This window comes from Zalophus californianus, chromosome 9 (assembly GCF_009762305.2).
Source record: "Zalophus californianus isolate mZalCal1 chromosome 9, mZalCal1.pri.v2, whole genome shotgun sequence".
Lineage (NCBI taxonomy): Eukaryota > Metazoa > Chordata > Mammalia > Carnivora > Otariidae > Zalophus > Zalophus californianus.
The window spans coordinates 110,812,197-110,836,234 of record NC_045603.1 but is presented as its reverse complement, the minus strand read 5'-3'; the positions used below and the strand labels follow the sequence as shown (position 1 = coordinate 110,836,234).

Sequence of the window (24,038 nt, the reverse complement as noted above, 5' to 3'; positions counted from 1 at the left end):
AAATATTTCAAAACTGTTTCTCTAAATTCAACATAGCTTATTTCAGTTTCCTAGAAAAATGCTGAAAGAGATGGGACTTCTTTCAATTAATAATTGTAACATCACACAATTAAAAAGTCCATGTTTATAAAAACTATTAATAGTTTAAATGCAAAAAATAATGTTTAATTCTATTATTGAAAATAATAGCCATGCAGCTACTCCAAACTTGCCGTATCTGCTTAAAATACATATAAAACATCACCTAAAACCAAACCAGAGCTATTACTCCTAGTCTCTTTACTGTTCTTGTTTTCCCCTTCCTCTCTATCCGGTTCATAATTTATTTTTCACACTACTGACTGACATGATCAAAGCAGGAAAACACTATTTGCACTTTATTTTATTCCCTCTCTAATCTCCTGCATCACCTTTATTATTGAGTCCTTAGATCCCTGATTCTAAGAAATCATTTCATTAAGGCTCTCCAATGACCCAATGTCCCAATTTTCTTTCAAAAATTCTTTTAAAAAAGAAAAATAAAGAAAAATATTTATGTCTCATAGTTTCTGTACAGAAACAGAAATTGTGATTTTATATTTTTTATTAATATAGATGACCCTTGAACAATGTGAGGGTTAGGGACGCTGACCCTCCACCCCGCCAACAGAGTTAAAGATCCACATACAACTTCTGACTTCCCAAAAGCTTAACTGTTGCTAGCCTGCTGTTGAATGGAAGGCTTACCAATAAACAATTAATACATATTTTTTTGTTAATGTATTGTATATGGTATTTTTATAATACAATAAGCTAGAGGAAAAAAATGTTATTAAAATCATAAGAACAATATATTATTGTACCGTATTTATTTTAAAAATCCACATCTAAGTGGACCCATGCAGTTCAAACCAGTGTTATTTGAGAGTCAACTTTACAGTGATTTTCAAAAGGTTAACAGAAACCAAGGAAGATGTATATAGGTCCCCTGAACCTGTAACATTAAAATTAAAAATAAAAATACCTGTCATAAATTCTAAAACAAAATAGAACATGAAAAATACCTACCTTGTCATCAAGTTGTTTGTACAATTTAGCAATTTCTTCTTCACACTTTCTTCTTTCAGCATCAGTAAAGTTTCCAGTAACTCCAATCGTAGCTGCTGGTTTATCATTGGTAATAGTAATATCCTTGTCTACTGCGAAAGCTTCCAAGTTGGCTTTCTCTTTGTCAAACTGTTCATCAATAGGCACTGTCTCTCCTAAAATAAGGCAACAGCATAGTTAATAAACATCCACCTGTCTAAAATGAATTACAATTTTATTCAATTTCAGCTGTTCTCACCAATTTTCTTATCTGCTCAGCCTGAGATTTGAGAAGCTGCAATTACTTTTGACTCACCATCTTCTAAATCCAGTCACCAAATCTTGTAAATTTTATTGCTTCCACCCTACTGTAGGAACCTTGGCATCTGTGACTTTTATAGCTTCTAGATGGCCTCTGTGCCTCTATTTATTATTTCAGGTAAAACCAGAATTTAAAAGATTTTATTCATTTTTAATTGAGGATCCCTAATGCTTAAAAAGTAAAAATGGATATGGTTTGTTATTTTTATGTTCATAACAAAGTCTCAAATTTATAAAATAGTTTTACATTCATATTCAACAAACTCAAAATGACATATTCATAAAGTATTACCATTACGCCATCGGTTGAGTTCATTTTCAAGCCACTGAATGGTGTTCCGCAGGGTCTTATTTTTTTCCTTTTCTCTTTCATATTTCTTTTTCCACTGTTCTGCAGTTAATTCTACATTTACACAAACCGTGTTCTTAATTGTTTTGGCCCTAAGAGAAATAATTGCAGGAAAAAAAATGTAACTAGAATTATTTTCAATTGATATATATAGATGTTATATATATATATATAGATATGTAATTTTTGGTTAAGCAATTTGACTATTCTTGTTCAATTATCTTTATGACTAAATACAAAGAGTCATAATTACTATAGTGCTAAATAAATTCGCGTCAGTCCCCAAATTTGTGAATAGCTTAAAAAAAAAAAAATCAACAACCTGATGAGAATAAAAAACAAAGGCCCGTATTTTCTCAATTCATTTGCAAGGATAAATTAATAAAAAAAAATTATTGTTGAAGGTCAAAGATAAAATCATCACTACTGATTTTCCTAGGTTAAGCAATTCATATTTGATTATCTCATTATTTGAACCTGTCATATATGTCAACAGGCTAATATAGGATTGTATTTCTCAAGTTTTTCTTTATTATCTAATTTTAAATGCTTATTTTCTTTAATGCTGAATTGAAGCTTCTCATATAAATTTGACTGAAGTTAATATTTGACTTTGATATGTACTAAAACGTAATTCAAATTCAAGCAGCTTTAAAAATGGACCTTGCTTGTGTTCTCTCTCAATTAAAACGTTGTGTCTAGCTTATTAATGATATGTACTGATTTGAATAATATCCACCTACATTTTCCTAGACTTAATAAACAAAAGACCTGTCATTTAGGCTTTGTATTTTCTTAACAACAAACCTTTGACCAAACAGGAGTGTAGATTTTGTTTCAGATTCATTGTACGATGATGGAGAGCAGCAAATTACAATAGTGGTTCTACAGTTGCCACCTAATGAGTCTTGAAGGATTCTTGTCATTTTACTATCTCGATATGGAACATATGTCTATGAACAAAAAAAAAACAGACCAATGGGTTTCTATGGAATAAAATTTGTTATAGAAATGTTACACTTTAAGTTACAAAGGGATTTTGGTTATTCTAACTGATTAATATTAAGATGGGAATTAAAATCTACATGCTAATACTATAAGACAACTAACTGACACATACTGAGTCAAACACACCCAATCTTTCACTCAAACATCCATGCATATACATATATTGATATTTAAGTAACTCCCCGTAAGGTAACAATAGGGAAAGAGAAGACGTGTATACTTACACTTCCCTCAGCCAAAGCAGAAATGACATTGCCAAGAGCAGAAAGTGACTTGTTGATGTTCTTAGCTTCATCCAGCACAGCACCTTCAGCTCCAGTTTTACTAACCTATACGTAAGATTTCAAAAGAATGAAACAAAATCGTAAGTTTCTTTGAATTTTCTAAAAAGTTCAGAGGTCATCCATAGCCAGCAAACAAAATGAAAAGCTTCATGATTTTATTTGCCAATTATTTATTCTAAGCTATCACTATTTCTTGAGTATTAGTCTTCTGAGAACTTGGTCAAGTAACTAGGTGCATGACAAGAATGTGATTAAGGAGACACCAAATTTTATTTTTAGTTTGCACTCTTGAAAATAACAAATTTACACGTACATTTACAATTTACTATTTGCTAACCTCCTTTGCTTCATTAAAAAAGAGGAACTTTTTTAAAATTTCCTAAAGCGTAATGTTGATACTGTAATTATTACAACCTGAATTTAAATACATAAGCAAACTTCTTTTAAAAAGATGTGACATACATATATTAAAAGACAGGATAAAATAATATGTTAACAGTGTTGGCTGAAGAAACAGCCTCTCAGAATTCACAAAAATCAAAGACAGGCTTTGAAGGATGTGTTTAACACTTAAGTAAAAGGGAACAGGTATGTCATTTTAATCAGAGGAAAAATTAACAAAACAGCAAAAATGGTTACAGAGATCAATATTAAAATATCTGAACTTATTTTAATTTTCACATAAACTAGAATCAGATTAGTACACAGTATAGTCTGTAATTATTAAATAATCACCCAAAGGAAAGAAAAAGGTACAACCAAACCAGAAAAGACTAATGGATAGTTACCAGTTTTCACAGGGAGCCCACTGCCAGTATGGTAAAACAGATACCAAAAATAAGGAAAAGGATACCTAATAAAATTTATGACAATATATGCCGAACAAAATTCTCAATAAAATCATGCACCTTAAGTCAAAGGTAACACCTATTGGCTGAACTGGACTATGGCACAAATGACAGTAATTTGGAACTGGTTTTTCAGTTTAAGTAATCATAAGCATTGGCATCAATGCTTTTAACTCTCAAAAATATTACCAAATACAATTTTATAGTTTCTAACATGTTAATAATGAATAATGCCGAAGTCCAAATTTGAGCTAAAGTTTATAAAAATGCTTAAGTATCTACCAGAATATAAAGATTTTACCTTTTCACTACCAGCTAAATCAACCAGATAAAGTTTTCCACTCAGCTTTTGTTCCGTTTGCGTGTTCTCTTGTTTTACATTAATAAGAAATATACTGTGACTCCTAGAGCTATGTTCATTCATATCTGCAACGAAATTACACAAACTATAAACAAACATGGCTTTCCCTTACTAATAATTTCTAAAGCATTACTTTACATAAAAATCTAATACAATTAATCATGTTGATAAAGATATTTTAAGGCAGCTTTGTACCTTAACTAGTGTTAATAAACATCCTACTTACTTGTTACTGCTACATGTCTGTTGGACTTTCCTTCGTCAATGGTATCCATAACTTCATCTGGACTACATACAAAACGCTCTGTGCACCCCTGTAACATAATTTTTTCAAGTATGTCAACAGTCTTAAAATTTTTTATTACACTTTTCTAAAAACAAGCATTCTGTATTATTTTATAAGTACCTTTACATAGGGAACTCGATTTTTATCTTCATGAACTGAAAGATTGGTCTTTGAAACTGAAAAAGAAAAATGAATAGCACCAGCAACATTCTCAACTCTAAAACCAGTTATTAAACAGCCAATTCAATTGTTTCCTTTCCCAAGTGACCTAATAACAACAAATTTTAAAAATATGACACATCACTATTAAAGACAGACTGTAGAAACAGTACGAGATTTAAATAGAAATTAATGTAGCAATATAGAATTTTAGATCCGATGCAACCTCTACCACCCACATTTTGAAAATGACAGTAAGACAGAGTGGTTTAATAGTTTGCCCAAGGGCAATGAATCTAACTGACAGTTAACAGAAGACTAGGACTCAGGATCTCTAACTATAATCCAACTCTCTAATTACTACCTAAGAAACACAAGCACCCCTAAATATGTGCTTTAAATAAGTTACTCAATGTGTCAAAGGCATTCAACTAACTTTAAAAGAACTTTAAAATAAACCTGTTTCTTATAATTTAAGTCAATTTCATATAGGTCACTGGGAAATGGTCTCATATCTATTATTAAAAAAGGTAACACGCTATTTTAAAATGATAAAAGAGCAAGAATTTAACTTACCATCTAACAGGTCCCTTATCTTATCCAAATAAATTTCAAAATATGAAACCTGAAGGGCAAAGAAATAAAGGAAAAAAAGATCAACTAAAATTTTAAAATAATTTATTCACATTCATTAATTTGTTGGGGTCTGAGGGAGCACGATCTAGACTAGGGGGCAGACAACTCAGCCATAGCTCATGTTCTAACAAGAACACTGGAACTCTCTAAACTCATATAACAGCAATTTCCATTACGTATCTTCATCTAAAATGAACAGACTCATGAGAACAGTAAGAACCTTTGAGTTCAGGGCACCTGGGTGGCTCAGCCAGTTAAGCGTCTGCCTGATTCCAGGGTCTCAGCAGGGAGTCTGCTTCTCTCTCTGCAACCCACCCCCCCAACAGCTGTAGTGGCTTACTCTCTCTCTCAAATAAAACCTTTACCCAAAAAAAAAAAAAAAAAGTTTGAGTTCAGTAATAAAACAAACTCCTTCATTTTATAGAGAAGGGGGCTAAGACTAGAGATTTTGTGACCTTGTTTAAGGTCATCTAATGGCAGACGAAGAACCCCATTTTACTAACTCTAATCTTTCTACTGTAACTGCCCACAAAGTAACTTTTAAAAAGGGAAAAACATTTATTATTTCTTGGAATAAAATTATTCTAGGTGTAAAACAAAACACAATCTTTCCCCAAGGCTTTTACCTTAATATGAAATTCCAAATTCTCATCCATGGAGTAAATGTAATTAAAAATATCTTGCACTATTCTTGGAATAATCCCCATGCCTTCTGGATCATGAAGTTTACCCTAAACAGAAAACAAAATGAGACTTTAAGAAGTATGAATTAAAAGTTAAAACTTTCAATCTACAATTTACAGTCAGCAGAGGATAGTAATTTTAATTGTTGCCATTTTTTGGTGAAAACAGCTTTATAAATATCTAAAAAAATCCAATTCAACTATAACATATCGGTAAGTTACACATAAACACTGCATGTCAACAACAAAAGTTACCAAATGATCTTAGCCTTTTATTTAATCATTACATTTAGATTACCCATGCTTGTGCAATGAACTTATTTTTGAAAAAGGTTTGTTTCTTCCCATAAGTATTGTTCCTTCAAGTCAGATCCACACAAATGCTAGAAATGTCTTTGTTCTCTGTAACTTTATGGAATAAGTAATATGAATTACACTAAAATAAGCAGTCATTTATACAGAATGCTCAGATAAATGATAAAAGCAGATGCTTTGTAGCAGTAGCATAAGATAACAGGCTGTTTTCTAGATATAAAGTTTGGGCAGGAGCACATCTTATTAATAGCAGCACCGATAACTGTGGAGACATTAAAGAAGAACAGCAGATATTTGGAGAGAATTGCTCTGAATAGAAATGAAAACATGAAACATTCAAAATTTCAAACATCCCTTTATTATAAAGTAACAAAATTCCTGTTAATTCTAAAATGCTATTTCATGGTTATGCTGATAAAACAAAGTTAGGATATGATTTCAAGTACATAATTTCATTATTCAAACTCCAGAACTGATTAGATTCCAACAGTGACGTTACCTGTGTATCATTTGTACGAGAATGCAATAAAGAATAAAGATGTTTAAGCATGGTGAAACCATTTCACAAATAATGAATGAATGCACTGTCTATTCTGAAAACTACATGCAAGTACAGATTATGAAGAAATGTTACCTCCATTGTGTGTGTCTTCCCAGAGGATGTTTGTCCATATGCAAATATTGTCCCATTGTATCCCTCAAGTACATCTATGAGAAAATAAGAAATTTTATACCTCAGGGGATTTTTTTTTTTAAAAAAAGATTCATAAATTACTTAAGAATATCAGAAAACACTCTGAAAAAATTTACAAAGATATTAACCCTGTTCCTCATCCATGCATAATCAAATCTGCACAAAAATATCTATGGGAAGAATGGCGAGGCAGATTCAGATGTTCTTTACACAAATATGAAAGATACCATCAAAGTTGAAGTTCAGTTCATGAAAGACTGAAGAAAAATAAGAATATATTAATAGTAATTTTCTTAGTGATGATCCACCTGAGCAATTACTTTCTCTCCAGCCCAGATTACTTTGTGTGGTCAATAAAACACAAATTTTAAATTCCACTGTTTATGATCATCTCTTATGTACATGTACATCTCAAATGTCTTTACACTTGTATTCCAAAGCTTTATGTGACCTAAAAGAAAAAAATGTTCTGCAAATTTACATTCAGATACGAATTCACTTTTACAAATAGGATTACTGATTAGTGGTTAACTGGTAGTTAAAACTCACAAACCTGTACAATAGTCCTCCTTATATAAGCATAACAAGCCCACTAAATAAATTTTCTCAAAATACTTGTGAAATTAAAATAAACCTTTTCAGCCCCGTATGTACTCCAAGATCTACGTTTAACAGATATCTAAGTATCTTCCTTTACTAGGCTGAAAGGAAAAAAGAAAATGCGAGTAACAAGGTGACCTTTTGATTTTTAGTTTTCAGGGATTTGGTTTGTTCTGTTTTGTTTTTGGTGACAAAAAGGTGCCATGAAATTACATTGTATTCTAGAGGAAGCCAAAGTAAAAAGTGAAGCCTCTAAATCCTTGTTTTAAAATTGATTAATTTTTTAAAATTGATTTTTTAAAAAATTGGTTATTTAAAAAAGAAAAAGAACAATCCCAACACTGGGCACAACTAACTAGATACTAACAAATTTCCTACAGATACATTTATTAAGGAGAAAAAGAAGGTATTTACTTCCCTGGGAAAATTTTAAGAGATCTCAAATCACATCTAAAGTAGGTTAAGCATTAACCTATTAAAACTGGGGGCACCTGGGTGGCTCAATAGATTAAGCATCTGACTCTTGATTTCGGCTCAGGTCATGATCTCAGGGTTGTGAGATAGAGCCCTGCATCGGCTTAAGACTCTCTCTCTCTCTCTCTCTCTCTTTCTCTCTCTAAGCACCTGCTATGATTTACACTCTGCTCTCAGTGCAAGGGTATAAACAATGATGGATTAGGTGATTTCTAGACAGGCCACATTATCACTAAAGTAGTTTGATAAACACTTTTATCAATTAGGAAAATAATTCTTGCCTACCTTCAAATCCATCCCTGACTTTGCTTTCCTATAGTGACTTATCCCCAACAAAACTAAACATACAGATAAAGGGAATACATTTTACAGTTAGATTCCTATAACCATCACCAAGATTCTATCATTAACATTTTATAATTTTACTGTTTAATCATGTATCTATCCATCCATCTCATGTTTTAATGCATTTCAAAGTAAACTGCAGACTTCAGTACACTTTCACCTAAATACTTAACCATGCAGGTATCATTAACTAGGATTCATTTTCTAGTTTTATTCCTGAGATAAAATTTATATATAATGAAATATACCTATCTTAAGCATGGATCTTTAAAAAAAGAAAAATATTATTCATCTATTTGAAAATCCTACAGGACATACATCTGTAATCACGTAAAATTAGGCACTTTTTGACCTGGCTCTTGTTTGCCACCTCTCACCATCCTTCCTCTCGCACCGCTGTTTTGTGTTGGTCAAAATGATCAAATCTGACAATTTCACATGGTTCAACTTCAGTCACACCATAATGTATGTTGTCCCCCACATTGTGATACTCTTCTCATGTGGGTATGCCTTGGTACATGTGTCATTTCTGCCTGGAAGGCACCCCTCCTTCTCCTTCCTGCTTTGTGCATCCTTTAAGACTAGCTTGGGCTTTACTTTTTTTCGCCAACCCAACTATACAAACCACCCCCAAATAAACTTGGAGGAGTCTCATCCTATGTGTTCTTATAGCATCTACATTTTTTTTTTAAGATTTTTATTTATTTATTTGACAGAAAGAGACACTGCGAGAGAGGGAACACAAGCAGGGGGAGTGGGAGAGGGAGAAGCAGGCTTTCCACGGAGCAGGGAGCCCGATGTAGGGCTCGATCCCAGGACCTGAGCCGAGGGCAGATGCTTAACGACTGAGCCGCCCAGGTGCCCCAGCAGCTACATTTAAACATTATCCTTATCACTGTATATTGCAACTGTCAATTTACTTATCTGCCTTCTTCACCAGCTTACACTCCTTGAGGCCAGGACTGTGCTTAACTCTTAGCACAATGCCTGGCACTTAGTAGGAACTCAGATGCTTGCTGAATGATTATTACCATTACTAACACAGAGCATCTTTCTAAAGCCTCCCTCCCTCTTTAAAATATACTTCTGCTGTTCTTGTGAGAAACAGAGATGGACAACTATGGACACTTACTACTTCTCTCATACTCTGTAAAAAAGAAAAACATATTTAGTAAGCAAGACAACAGCATAACACTTATCTCTCTGACCTTCAACTTCCTCACCAGGAAAGGGGAAGGCTTAGGGGAAGGCTATGAAAATTATAAGTCTTCATGTAAAATTATTATTGCTAACATTTGAGAGCATACAATGTGACAGGCTCTAATAATTTTTCATATATTAATGTATTAAATCCTCACAAAACTCTGTGAAAGGTACTATTTTTAGTCCCACTTTACAGATAACAAAACTGAGAACAGAGAGATTAATTTGCTCTACTTCCACAGCTAGCAAGATGCAGCTGAGATGCAAACCCAGACAATCTTGGTTTTAAGGACATTCTCTTAACCACTGCACTGTATTATCAAGAAACACAGGAACTAAAATAAATATATGGCAGGCTACAACTGGAAAAATTAAAAGCAAATACTGTGGCAGACAGTTCAGGTCAGGAAGCTATGGTAGGAAATCTATGAATACGTGGTATGATGAGGAATCTATGAAGGCCTGGTATGATGGATAGCATATAGCAAGTATTAAATAAATGACAACCACTTCATACAGGGAAGTGAAAAGACATCACTCAGATTTGGAATTCACTAGAGAATAGAAATGGGTAAGCCTTGTTCAAAAAAAAGAAAATTTATTTAATGAATCTATAGAAAGGAAAAAGTAATAGCTTTGCACATAATGTTATATATATATATATATGAACTTGTACAGAAATTTATGGAAACAGTGCTTCAGCCAACTGTCAGGAGCCCAGAGGATGACCTGAAGCAACTAGCAGCTTGCTCATCAAATCTGCATCTCAGAAGAAATACCTACTCACCCATCATTTTGCTGATTGTTGCCTACCAGAAGTTTCTAACCATGGCTTTCCATCAGGTTTGCGAGTGACTGTCCCAATTCCATCCTGCCATGTATTTAATTGGTTTCCTGTCTTCAGACCTCACCTACCCCCGCCTCATCTCTTTTCCTTAAATCTATGTATTTACTGTTAACTCCTCCACATTCATAATCTTGTCCGGGACAAGCCCCATTACCTACTATATCTAGTCTCTTCCAAAGTGGTAGAGAGCATTTGGGTGAAGATAAAAGGAGCAAGTCAGGTGATACTTTTCTAATATAAATTACAAAACTAGCACAGAAGCTGGAGAGCACTTTCTATTATAATAGTTGCTTGAAATCTTATTCTGTAGAGTGTAAATACTGTAGGCTATGAATTATCCCAAGCACAATTATGGTTCATTAAATTATGAGAATAATTTCTTCTCCTAGGAGACTGGAAACAAACAGCAATTGGTATCTGCTGTGTGCTTGCTTCTTCATACCAGGCCCTGGGTGAAGGTCTTTTTCATGAATGAATCATCTTTTTAAATCTTCATGGTACCCTTATTTTGCAAAACAAGAAACAGAGACGTAGGAAGGTTAGGTAACTTGCCAAAAGTCCACACAGGTAGAGTGGCAGAGCCTAAATTTCAATCTAGGTTTGTCTGATTCCAAAGCCTGTGTTATCATCCACACAACAAATAAAGGAACCGCTATTCAGAATTCAGTTCCAAACAGTAAAGCAGGAATTTGCTGTGAAGTAAAAGGGACCAAAGAGAATAGGAGGGAAATTTCACTACATGAATGATGTCATCTAAAACTGTAAACAGTAAAGAAATAGAACAGAAAGTAATAGAAACAATAGAAACATGTACACTTCAGGACAACAGATTTCAAAGAGTTCTGAGAAAGGCAGATATGAGATTATTATTAAGAGACTATGGGGCACCTGGGTAGCTCAGTCAATTAAGCGTCCAACTTAGTTTCGGCTCAGGGTGATTTCACGGTTGTGAGATCAAGCCCTACAACAGGCTCTGCACTCAGCACAGAATCTCCTTCAGATTCTCTCTCCCTCCCGCTCATGCTCGCTCAATAAATAAAATCTTAGAACAAAAAAAAAAGACTATAACCAAGGATGTGCAAGAGATAAAAATCATTAGCATAACATGAGAAAAATAAAAGCCCAGAATTACTAAGTCTAACCAAAACAAAACAAAACAAAAACTAAGGCCCTAAAAAGAGCTTTTAAAATATTCAGAAAAAGACTAATGTCTGGGAGTAGACCTGCAATGCCCAGAGAATAAAATGTTAACAGACAATGTAAGACAGGGGTATTCCCATTTTATTACTACCTTCTACAATATTATCCTCAAAATAGAACAACAGAATAAACACTGTCAAGAGAGACTTTAAGGCCGAGGTGAATAAGACAGCGAAAGAATGGTTTTAAATGAGCTCGTTTCCAGTTATAAGAGAATCACATTCCATGGATAAAAATTTCACAGCTACCATAGCTGATTTTTAAAAGCCATGGAGAACGAAAGCAACAGAAGATGACTAACTTGTAAATGTTATACTCATTTTCAAAAAGGAAAAATGATAAATTATTTTTGGTACACAAAAATTTCACTAAAGAAAAGCTACGGTTGAACTAACCTCATTTCCTGTTGGGATAGGGTCATCCAAATGATAACTTTGGGGAAACACCAGCCTCATGTACCATGACTTCATAAAAGGATCCAAGTTTTTCATCATATTCTTGTTGATATGTTGACAAATTAAAAACTAGGTAACTGTACAAGAGAATCTGAAGTTGGCTGAATACCCAATGTGACTTAAAAATTAACTCCCCCAAACCTTACTCAGTTTTTAGAAGACTAGGCTAAGGACCATGGCCCATTAAGCATTTTATAAATGATTTAGAGTAATATTTTTTCAAACAACAATGCCTACAAATAAGGAGTTTAACAGAATTTCAAAGTCCTTGTCACCATAATAGACTTATCAAATATGCTGACAGCCAACATACATCCCTAATAAGATAACCATAAAAACAAAACTCAAAACATAATCAAGAGCTAAAATGAACAAGATGGAATCCATACTTTAAAAGCTTATAGTCAAATTAAAAAACTCCAATATTCAAGTGTAGAATGGTGTTTAATGTTGGCTACAGCAGATGTGAAAAAGACCTGTACACTTAAATTGCCCATGAGCTCATGAATCAATACCAGTATTATTATTTAAAAAACTAATAAAAATCTTAGGCTGTACTGATGAAAAAAGTATGTCAAAATCAAAGAATGTAATATAATTGTGTTCTATGACAGATCCACTTGGAAAACTATTTGATGCCTTCAAACAAAAGATGATACTGCCTATTCCTCTTTGTTGCAATCATTTATAGAATCAAGTTAATTCTCCAACACCTCCTATGAATATTTCAGCATCCAGTCCACTGTCTTTCACTAATACCATTCCTGTTGTGATTCTTGGTGGTTCCAATGTCCATGTAGTAGATGTGCTGCTACTAAAATGCCCTGGCCTTTCAGACCCTGGGCCTAGTTTTCTCCATCATCTGTCCCTCACTCCTTCAGATGCCAACTAACTTCTAGGCCTTTCCATTACTACCTACACTGCCTTCCTAATGTCAACTAAGCATCCACCTCCTATTACTCCTTCTAGTACAAACCTTGACCCCGCTAGGACTGTTGACACACTGATCTTACCACTTCTTTTCACTGTCCCTCAAACCTATTCTCCCCCGACCTGTATTCTCCTTCCCCTCATTCACCTTAGATTCCATGGTTCACTATTATCATTATTCTCTTGATTCATCCTCAATTCTCTTGCCCTTCTCTCCCTCTTTTGTAATTGCTTGGCAAAACCCCAACTAGGTAAATTCAACTCTTCTGGCAGCCAACCTCGAGTGGACCCTTGGCAATGCTGCCTGGCAATACTGCCACGTTTCCCTAATCCATTCTCTTCTACTGCCAGACAACTCCATTCCTTCTCCTAGAACCCCCTACCCCATCCTCATTCTGGGCTAACTTTGCACCCTTGATCACAGACAAAATGGAATATGAAGAGAACATCTATATTTTCTTCCATCACACCTATAAACTTAGTTCTATCCCAAAACTCTACCTTTTCTCCTCTTACTGGATCAACTGTTTGTGCTTCTACTTAACCCTAACCTGTCCACTTTTATAGTGAATCCCATCCCCTCCACCCTAGTGAATGCCACAGGACAGGTTTTTGCCTCAATCCAAACACTTTTTAACAATTAGAGCTGACAAAAAGTAGAATAAATTATATCATAAAGTAATGGCTATTTAACTGTAAGATCCTTTTGACAAAAGGGATTTCTGTAGTAACTAGAAGTCCAGATGATCATGCACACACTCTTAGCTCGAGGATTCTACAGTTTTAGAAAATATAAACTTGAAAAACCTTGGTATAAATTAATACTATTAACTGGAACGTACTCACTTTTCTCACCCTTGGTAACCTCTGTTCAATTCCTCAAGTGTTTTTCTGTTGAACACAAGAGGAGTCTTTGGGGAAGAAAGAACAATGAAGGGAAGAATGATAGACTGCTGCCATTTTCTACTACTTTTTAGAAACCTGTCTAACCATTCTGTATTCATTTTCAAGCTGCTGTTATTTCCAGAACTGCTACTGTAGAAACTCTCTTGGGAATATCTAATAGAACTGCATCTTCCAAAAACAAGTGTGTAACACTAATATTCTTGTAATACCCTTCACTAGGTACTGTAAATAAATTAGATCGTGAAATCTGAGCAATAATGTGTTTACTAATTGTATTTGATCTTTTTTTATTTAAACAGTCTTCTACAATTAACTAAAAAAGGGGGGTATTAAAATAAAAAAAACGGATAAACGGGAAAGATCACAAACAATATTTTACTTATTACTGCAACAAGAGCAGGTTAAATATATTTACCTTTAACAATCTTCTTTGCACAGTCATTATATACTTGCTCTTGAGAGGTGTTTGACTGGAACACTCGGTCAAATGCGTAAGGCTTGGACTGTAAAACAGAAACAAAGGTTTTAACTACACAAATTAAAAGTGAATGGACACTTCTCAGTTCCTTTAAAGATGTCATCATATATTTAACCTTCTAAATAGGGTACCTACTATACATTACCTCATGTCACAGAATCTTGTGGAAAGGACCTTAGGGATCACCAAGTACAACTCCACAAAACCAAAAATGTCTGTTTTAGTCTTTTATTTCCAGGGCTTACCACTACTGTAATAGGCACTCAAATGAGTGTGGAGTCGTTTTTCATTTAACAAACGTCTACTCGGGCAAGTACTGAGACTCTCTTTTTTTTTAAAGATTTTATTTATTTATTTAACTGACACACAGAGAGAGACACAGCGAGAGAGGGAACACAAACAGGAGGAGTGGGAGAGGGAGAAGCAGGGCTCCTGCCAAGCAGGGAGCCCAACGTGGGGCTTGATTCCAGGACCCAGGGATCATGACCTGAGCCAAAGGCAGTCACCTAACCAACTGAGCCACCCAGGCACCCCACTGAGACTCTATTGTCAATAATAATATCATTTTGCAGATAAGGAAACTAGAATCCTGAAAGGTACAAAAGGTGTTAATGACAAAATTTAAATTTAAATTCAAATCTCCTGCAAATTCAGAGCTCCTTCCACTACTCCCATTAGACTTTTCATTGTACTCCAATAGCTTTTCAATCATTTCATTCATTTAACAAGTATTTACGGAATGCCTGATATACTAGACATATATCTTGCTAGAATGATGACCAAGACAGACATACTCTCTGTGTTAGTGGAGGTTAAGTAATAGTGGGGCAGACATCAGACAAATAATTAAGTGACCAGAATTCTGACTCATGCAACAGAGTGCTATGAGAGCATATAAGAACCTGAATCTGGGAAAAGGCAGAAGAATGTCAGGGAACCACTCTGGAGAAGGGATGTTTAAGAACTGAAAAAAGAGTAGCACCTAGCTCACTGCTTGTCTCTTCAACACTAGTCATGGGAGGGTGAGTGCAGGAAGTAGCCTACGTATTGGACACATAAAGATCCTAAGGCAGAGATGAGCCTGCAGAAGGCAAGAAACCAGAAAGTTAAGTTCGAAGTATAAAGAGCAAAGATCCAATGCAAATGACAACACAGTGAAAAAGGCAAATAACATCTTAGTATTATTTTTAAAAGTTCTGACCTTGTGGGTCCCCTGAAAGGATCCTGGGGACTCATTTAGGGAACTGACCTGGTCTGAAGAATGAGCCAGAGGGATGGAATGAAAAAAATTATAGTGTCCATGCAAGTCAAGGAAAAATTATCAAGGAGGGAGTAACTGTGTCAAATATAATAGCTGTGAAGTCAAGGTAAAACTGAAAAATATCCAGTAACAAAGGTTAGATTGGAAAGAGATTAAATAAGAATGGGAAGTAACTAAGTAGAGCAGAAATCTGGCTGTGGGTCTAAAGACTTTTTTTTTTTTAAGGACAAGAGCTGAGCAAGTTTAAATGTTGGCAGGAACATCTAGTAATCTAAGAGAAAAACTAAGCATATACAGATGAGAGAGGAGGGCAAAGAGGTTCTAGTATTTGAAAGTATATGCTTGCTCTCTACCCTCTCTTAAAGGAAAGGAAGGAAGCTAGACCTTAAATACAAAACAATCATGACCATCCAAAAAATCCTTAACATTACAGATGACTTCCTAGGCCTTAGCTAAAAAACACCTTACTTTTTAGGAACTATACTTCACAATCTCCTTCCCCAAAGCTTGGAATAACAGTTACAATGAAAAGTACAATGAAACAGGCACTCCTAAATGGCTATCCAAAGTCATTAATAATTCTCCTTCCCCGTGCCGCTTCCCACTACATAGGCTGGGAAGCTAACCACCTGATAGCCTAGTCTCCTTGCAACTAGTGGCCACATGACCCAGTTCTGGATACTACAAAGTGATGGTCTGCTGAGGGGTCCTGGGAAAGGGCTTTGCTTTCCTGATAAAAAGGACCATCTCAGGGCACCTGGGTGGCTCAGTTGGTTAAGCGACTGCCTTAGGATCAGGTCATGATCCTGGAGTCCCAGGATCGGGAGTCCCGCATCCGGCTCCCTGCTCAGCAGGGAGTCTGCTTCTGCCTCTGACTCTCCCCCTTCTCGTGTTCTCTCTCTCTCAGATAAATAAATGAAATCTCTTAAAAAAAAAAAAAAAAGGACCATCTCAGCTGTAGCTGCCCTTTCTCCTTTCTGGAATGATGGAGTTGTAGCATCCATCTTACAAACATGAAGAAAAGTCAATAGCTTAAGGATGACAACAGATAACAGAGTCAGTAAGTAGTAGCAGTAGGGGCCTATCTCCAGACTTTTAGCATGTGAGAATAATAACCTCTTATTTATTTAAATCACTATTTGTTGTTTGTTTGCCTTCTGCAGCTGAAAGCTTTTTTTTTTTTTAATTTTATTCAGTCACTTGAGAGAGACAGAGATAGCAACAGAGAACACAAGCAGGGAGGGAGTGGGAGAAGCAGACTCCCACTCAGCAGGGAGCCCAATGTGGGGCTCGATCCCAGGACCCCAGGACCACGACCCGAGCCAAAGGCAGACATTTAACCGACTGAGCCACCCAGGTGCCCCAGCTGAAAGCATTCTTAAAGGATATATACTATGATGACTTCACTTTGGCATCAATTAAAAGTAGGCATCTCAATGTCTGATTATTCTTTGCCTATGAGACAAACATAAAAGTGTCCTTTTGCTAAGATTCTACAAAGACATTAACCTTCAATTTTACAGGTGCAACTAAATAAGAGACAATCTGTTCTTTTACTGATTATATAAGATGTTTTTGTGATAAACAATTCTGAAAACACAAGTACAATCAAAATAACAATCTCCAGCCAGAGATGAACCATGCTAATTTTTTCTATGTGAAAAGAAAATAAATTTTCCTCTTCACGTATCCAGCAAACATTTATTTATTTATTTTTAAAAGATTTTATTTATTTATTTGAGAAAGAGAGAGAGAAACAGCATGAGAGGGGAAAGGGTCAGAGGGAGAAGCAGGCTCCCGGCTCAGCCGGGAGCCTGATGTGGGACTCGATCCCAGGACTCCGGGATCATGACCTGAGCCGAAGGCAGTCGCTTAACCAAGTGAGCCACCCAGGCGCCCCCAGCAAACATTTATTTAGCACCTATAAGGTATCAGACATTGTAAACGAGTAAAAGAATTTTAGAAATGTTACTTAATTAGTACCGATTGTAGGGTTCAAAGAACAGAAAATAAGGCTGGGTAGAATCTTGAAAACAGGGCTCCTGGGTGGCTCAGTGGGTTAAGCATCTGCCTTCAGCTCAGGTCAGGATCCCAGGGTCCTAGGGTGGAGTCCCACATCCGCTCCTTGCTCAGTGGGGAGCCTGCTTCTCCCTCAGCCTGCCACTTCCCCCTGCTTGTGCACGTTCTCTCTCTGACAAATAAATAAATAAAATCTTTTAAAAAAAAATAATGGGTAATAGTAAAACCTGCCTAAAAAGTACTTTATGCAGATGTTTACTATGGCATTCCTTATGGCAAATATGCAAACTAAAAAATAACTAAGCTGGGATTAAGCGATATTTTTAGATGTTATATCATTGTTAAACCAAAAATTAACTTAAGTGCTAAGCATTAAGTTGACAAAAATCTTATTTTAATTCCAAAACTAAACTATAATTTTGTTATGTACGGTAAATGTTTTGATTAGAGATCTAGCCATGAAGTTACTAACTGATGATAGCTTCCTGGGATGAAAAACAAGACTCGTGAAACATAAAAATTACTTCTAATGGTCTACAATTAAGGGACATCTCTCTTTTTTTTAAGATTTTATTTATGTGACAGAGAAAGAGACAGTGAGAGAGGGAACGCAAGCAGGGGGAGTGGAAGAGGGAGAAGCAGGCTTCCCGCCAAGCAGGGAGCCTGATGTGGGGGCTCGATCCCAGGACCCTGGGACCATGACCTGAGCCAAAGGCAGACGCTTAATGACTGAGCCACCCAGGTGCCCCAGGACATCTCTTAACTAAAAACTTTTCAAATAAATTAAACAAAGGAAAACTCATGATCTGGATGTCCATATCTTAAAAACCTAGTTCTTGGCCTTGAAATGTACATTATGTAGTCTTATTTCTATATTTCTATGAACCTTCAAAGACACTCCAAGTCATAAAATGCATTCACATCTGATTTAGGCTTCAAGGGGACAAAACCAAATAGGAATAAGCTTATCTGAACTGCAACCATAACTTAGATTTTTTTTTCTTTTTAAGATTCTTTTTTTTAAAGAAATTTTTATTCATTTGACAGAGACAGACACAGCAAGAGAGGGAACACAAGCAGGGGGAGTGGGAGGGAGAAGCAGGCTTCCCGCTGAGCAGGGAGCCCGATGTGGGGCTCGATCCCAGGACCCTGGGACCATGACCTGAGCCAAAGGCCGACGCTTAACGACTGAGCCACTCAGGCACCCCTAAAATTTTATTTTTAAGTAGTCTACACCCAACGTAGGATTTGAACTCACAACCCTGAGGTTAAGAGTCACAGGATCCACTGACTGAGCCAGCCAGGCACCCCATACCTTAGATTTCTTAAGTGAAGTGGTTCCTGTTTGTATCTGCAGAGACCAGGCTGAACACCAAATCTGGTTATAAACGTCACCCTCCTAGCAGGAATATACCTTTCTCTGGAATTCTGAATAGTTATCCTCAGATCATAGGGGATTATATCTTATCAGACTTTGCTTAGTTTGACAATGACTGTTAGCTAACATTCCACAGTTGTACCAGTATATGATGAGGGCTTCTCTCTCTCAAGATTTATTTATTTGAGAAAGAGAGAGCACGAGTGCACCCGTGCACATGTGCAAGTGCTCATGCACCTGGGGGGGGGGGGGAGGGCGGGGGAGAGAATCTTCAAGCCATCATTCTCCTCTTTAAAACAAAACAAAACACAACAACGAAACCCACCACAGGAGCCTCTTGCACGAATCCCGTGTCAGCAGGCAGGTAAGACCTTTATCACAGATGGGCCCTGATCCTCAGGGGCTGTTCAGGAACCACTGGGCCCAGAATCTCCTGCTTCTAGGAGCGGGGGTGGGGGGGGCAGGTTCTAGGCTAGAAATAGAGAAGTGAAGTGTCCTTGGAGTGACAAGAAGTGAGTGTGGAGCCTGAGGCAGGGCTCAATCTCAGGACCCAGGAGATCATGACCTGAGCTGAAAACAAGAGTTACCTAGGCACCCCTGGCTTCTTCTAATTTTCACTTTTTTTTTTAAGTTTATTTATTTATTTGACAGAGAGAGAGAGAGAGAGAGAGAGAGAGAGAGAGAGAGAGAGAGTGTAAGAGAGGGAACACAAGCAGGGGGAGTGGGAGAGGGAGAAGCAGGCTTCTCGTGATGCAGGGCTCAATCCCAGGACCCTGGGATCATGACGTGAGCCGAAGGCAGACGCCTAACAACTGAGCCATCCAAGCGCCCCTTAATTTTCACTCTTAAGGTAATCAGGATCAAATACCATATCATCATTCATTTGAAAAGAGAAATCATGTTGAGCTATAGACAAGAACTGGACAAGATGATCTAATTAGGTTTTACTTTCCTTTAATTTCAATGAACTACAACAGCCTGTTTTTGGTTCTGACAGCCTCTACAGTATACCATATAAGGAACCATGATTAGTCAAGATACTTAATAATACATATATGCACGTTCCACTTTTACAATGCATAAAAGAATAATTTTTTCCTATTGATTTTTTTTCCTGGCATTTTCAGCAGGCTTATTTCAACTACATAAGATGTTACCCCGGACCTCCTCTTTTGTGGATAACAAGTTCTCTTATTTAAAGCAAATTCTATTTTTATCAAGTAAAGGTTTTCCTTAAATAATCCATTTACTTCATTTGTGTGGTATGTGATATTTATACCTCTTCAACAAGCACTTAATTACCCAAAAAATCTGTATAAAAGGCTGTAAAACACAGAGAATCACTATAGGATTACAAGATTTGCCTGCCACAGGATCCTATTATATTAAAATCACTGATGTAACAGGAAAAAAAGTTTGGACAAAAGTGAACTTAAAGGAAAATGAGAATCCTTAAAAATTATTTTCTACAGGAGCACAGATTATACCTATAATTCAGTAAGCTAAAATACCTATTCTTTTACATTTTGATTTAACCAGAAGATTGTGTACAAAATGTTTTAAAATCATGTTCAAAATAATTGTTTCAAATGCCGCATTGCAGCAATTCCTTCCTAAAACTGTTCATTTTGAGTCAGGATCCAGTAAATTGAACAAAACAAACCTAGAGATTTTTTAATTTAAAAATGTGACTCTCCCAGCTATCCCTTTTAAATTTTCAATAGCGTTTTAAAAAATAAATTCATTAAAAAAATTGAGACCTCAGAGTAACTAATGACTTAGTATATGCATAAGATTATTCTTGAAAATAAACATGTTACATTTCTTAAGGCTATGTTGACTCTGCTGTATTTCTGCTTAAACTTAGAAAAGACTAAAAAAATGCTTACGAGTTTACCTAAAGGCCAACTGTTTATTACTGATTCACAACTCAATCATCTATCCATTATTTCTATTATCATTTAAATTTATTTACATTGTTAAGGAAACTTAAATAAGAACTTAGAAGAACTTTACCCAAAGGAAACAACCAAGAATACAAGTGTGCTTACTGTGGTAATTGTTTTAACTCTTTCCTCATATGTCATATTTGGGCAGAAAGTTACCTTCTCAATGTATTTTGTGAATCCTAAATCCTATCAATGCAACAAATGAATCTTGGTAAAACTTAAAGATTTGTTTAAATACACAAATCTGCAAAAATAAGACATTTTTAATACAAGTCTAAAAGGAAAATTGTTTTGATGTGTCAATCACTGCTGCAGCTGAATAATCACAAAACCTCTACGAGAAACTAGTGGACAGAATGCCAACTAACCCAGACCTTGCAAGCTTCCTCTGATTCCATGTCAGAGATATCCTAAAGGAAAAGGATGACTACTTCTGTGCTTAACTCTTAGTGTTACCATGATGTCATTTTATAGTTTTCTCATGAACTCGTTAACAAAAAACCAGCCAGTCTTCACACAGTAGTAGCTGGCAGTTGTTTGTAAGCTAAATAACTTGTTTGCCACAAGCCTACAGAGCAACAAAGAGCTATTACATTCACTTTCTAAAGCTGAACTTTGCAAACTTTCACATAAAAACTCTTAAAGAACTTCAGTCCTGTCTTATATGTCAATGCTCTTAATCATCAATGTCCCATCTCCTGTGACCCCCTTTGTCCTTTTTCCAAACTAAACTGTGCAAACAATATGGTATATGGAATGCCATTAGAGAAAAAATTAACATTTATATTTTGTACCATGATAGCAACGTAGAAAAAAATTCTGCCACAATGGCGTAACCAAGAAAAGATAAATTTAATTTTTTTTAGTCACAATTCACTGTTCTGTAGGCAAGTGTCCTACCACCCATTTTAATCTTCCTGAACTGGGAATGCAAAATATTTTCAGAGACCTTTCAATACCAGAGATCAGACCTCAAAAAAAAAAAAAAAAAAAGTAAAAAATAAAAAAATCAACCTTTCATTCTGGTTTCCCTGACAATGATCAACCACCTCTGGTTATGTTTTATAACACTAAGGACACTATTTCTCCATCCTTGAGATTATCAAAATCAACTTTTCTCCAAGGTAGAAGTAGGGATCTAATACTAACAAGAAATCCAGTTTACTGATCAAATTTTCTTTTTTTTAGAGCTTGCGTTTATAATACCTTGATACACAAAAAGTTAACACTCTTTGCTATACGGTTACCCCATAAAACCCAGTAAGAGATAATAGGTCTTTCTGGGCACCTACTTGACCCAATCTGAGCTGGCTAGATCTGCTAGAAAGCTGAAGAAAATTGATCACTCCGATTTCAAAAGAAAACTCAAGTCTCTTTACAGTCCTCGATTCGCCATTTGTAATAGTTCACATGAACGTTCATTCATCACTCAAAGGACGGGTGGGTGAACATATGAGATACAGGTAAATTTGTAGTTGTTCGATCATTTTTCCTCCTCCCGAGAGAGGAATATGGTTCAACACGTAGCTGTATCTTCTGCTTCTATACAACTAGGTATGTTTATTACTTAAGGTACAGTAGGGCTGGTCTTAAACCTCAACATTCCTAGCTGAACTTTAATCTTGCACGTGTTAAAATGGTAAACTTGGGGGTAGTCCAAAACACCAACAGCAACTGCACACACACACACATACACACACACAGAAACAGAAGCAAATATGCACTAAACTCACCCCGGACAGTTCCTCCAGCGCCCCAGGTGGGGGAGTGTCCCAGACAGAGACCAGGCGCCTCCCTTCTCTGGGCACTTAAGACCGGGGTGGGGGCGATCCAGGAACACCCGTGGAGCTGCGCAGTCTCCCTCCCCAGGGTTATTTGAACCGGCAAACCCTACCGGGGCGCGGGGTTGGGGACACCACTGCTCGTTCCCAATTCTGCACCCCGCCACTTCCCTGAACTCCGGGCCCAGCCAGACCCAAAGGAGCGGGATGGAGGGTGGGGGCGGGGGTCACTCACCGCAATCATGACCGTGTCTTCTCCCTGAAACTTGGCGACGTACTTATCGCCGCGGTTCACCTCAGACTCGTTGAGAGGTCTGAAGCGACACATCACTTTGATGTTGCACTCGGCCGGGTCCGCCATCTTCCTCGCTGCCGGGGCCGGAGGCCGGGAGCCACTCCCCGCCGCTCAGTCTGGAAGGAAGCGGGCCCGAGCTAAGAGAACGGGTCGCGAAGGCCGAAAGATTCAGCAGTCTGCCGCGTCGCGCTTCCCGCGGCGGCAGTGGCCGGGGAACCCGGACTCGAAGCGCCGGCGCCGGCAGCCGTGGCCCTGAGGCTCACTTCCGATCCATCATGGCAGCCATGGCGGCGGCGGCACGGGTGGAGAGTCCGCGGCTCCTCAGCTTCTCTCTCCTCGGCCCGGGCAAACTACAGGGGCTCGAGGGGATTCTAGGCCCCGGAAAAATCGCCCCCTCTTTCCTCGGAGACAGCAGGCCGGGCACGCCGTTTGCCCGCCCCGCTGTCCGCTCGCCGGCTCGCCGGCAGCCTCCCGATAGCTCCTGAGGCCGCAGACCGGCGACTGGGCGGCGGGATGGGCGGTGCGCGCGGAGCAAGGCGCACGCGCGGCGGGTCCGGGCGCCGTGACGACCAATCCGCGTCCGAGCCCGGCCGCGCCGCCGCCCTGCCGCCCCTCTTCGCCCGGGGGTCGCCGATTCAAGTTTTACCGGACGCTCGCTTACGGAGGTACTTTCGGTTACCCCGCCGCCTGACTCGGCAGCAGGATTTCCCAGGGCGAAGGCAGACGCGCTTAACTTTCTTTTCTGCAGGGGTCAAGGGATTTGTTAAAACTACCTTATGTTGTAGTTTATTTGAATACAGTACTATATTCCTAATAAGGAAGTGTTGGCTTTCTATTTAGTCTGGCGATAAAATTGGTTCCTAGTTCTCCTTATTAGAGCGCTTTGCCGAGAAAGGAAGATTTGAATG

The 24,038-nt window shown here is 37.3% G+C and overlaps 1 protein-coding gene across 2 annotated transcripts in view; it reads right to left on the bottom strand.

The window, feature by feature from the left end:
• The window catches only part of KIF5B (kinesin family member 5B), a 45,510-nt gene extending 21,858 nt beyond the window's left edge, over positions 1-23,652 (bottom strand). The window contains exons 1-12 of one of the 2 annotated variants that reach the window (XM_027592258.2): positions 23,071-23,652; positions 14,385-14,472; positions 6,950-7,023; positions 5,944-6,048; positions 5,258-5,306; positions 4,643-4,698; positions 4,463-4,550; positions 4,177-4,301; positions 2,968-3,072; positions 2,543-2,688; positions 1,679-1,827; positions 1,048-1,241 (exon numbers count right to left, since the gene is read on the bottom strand). In XM_027592258.2, coding sequence (XP_027448059.2) covers positions 1,048-1,241; positions 1,679-1,827; positions 2,543-2,688; positions 2,968-3,072; positions 4,177-4,301; positions 4,463-4,550; positions 4,643-4,698; positions 5,258-5,306; positions 5,944-6,048; positions 6,950-7,023; positions 14,385-14,472; positions 23,071-23,196 — 1,305 coding nt within the window. In that variant the 5' untranslated portion in view covers positions 23,197-23,652. Of the gene's footprint in view, positions 1-1,047; positions 1,242-1,678; positions 1,828-2,542; positions 2,689-2,967; positions 3,073-4,176; positions 4,302-4,462; positions 4,551-4,642; positions 4,699-5,257; positions 5,307-5,943; positions 6,049-6,949; positions 7,024-13,909; positions 13,975-14,384; positions 14,473-23,070 lie in introns of those variants that run through there. The other variant, XM_027592259.2, reaches the window with a different exon arrangement.
• Positions 23,653-24,038: the final 386 nt, after the last annotated feature.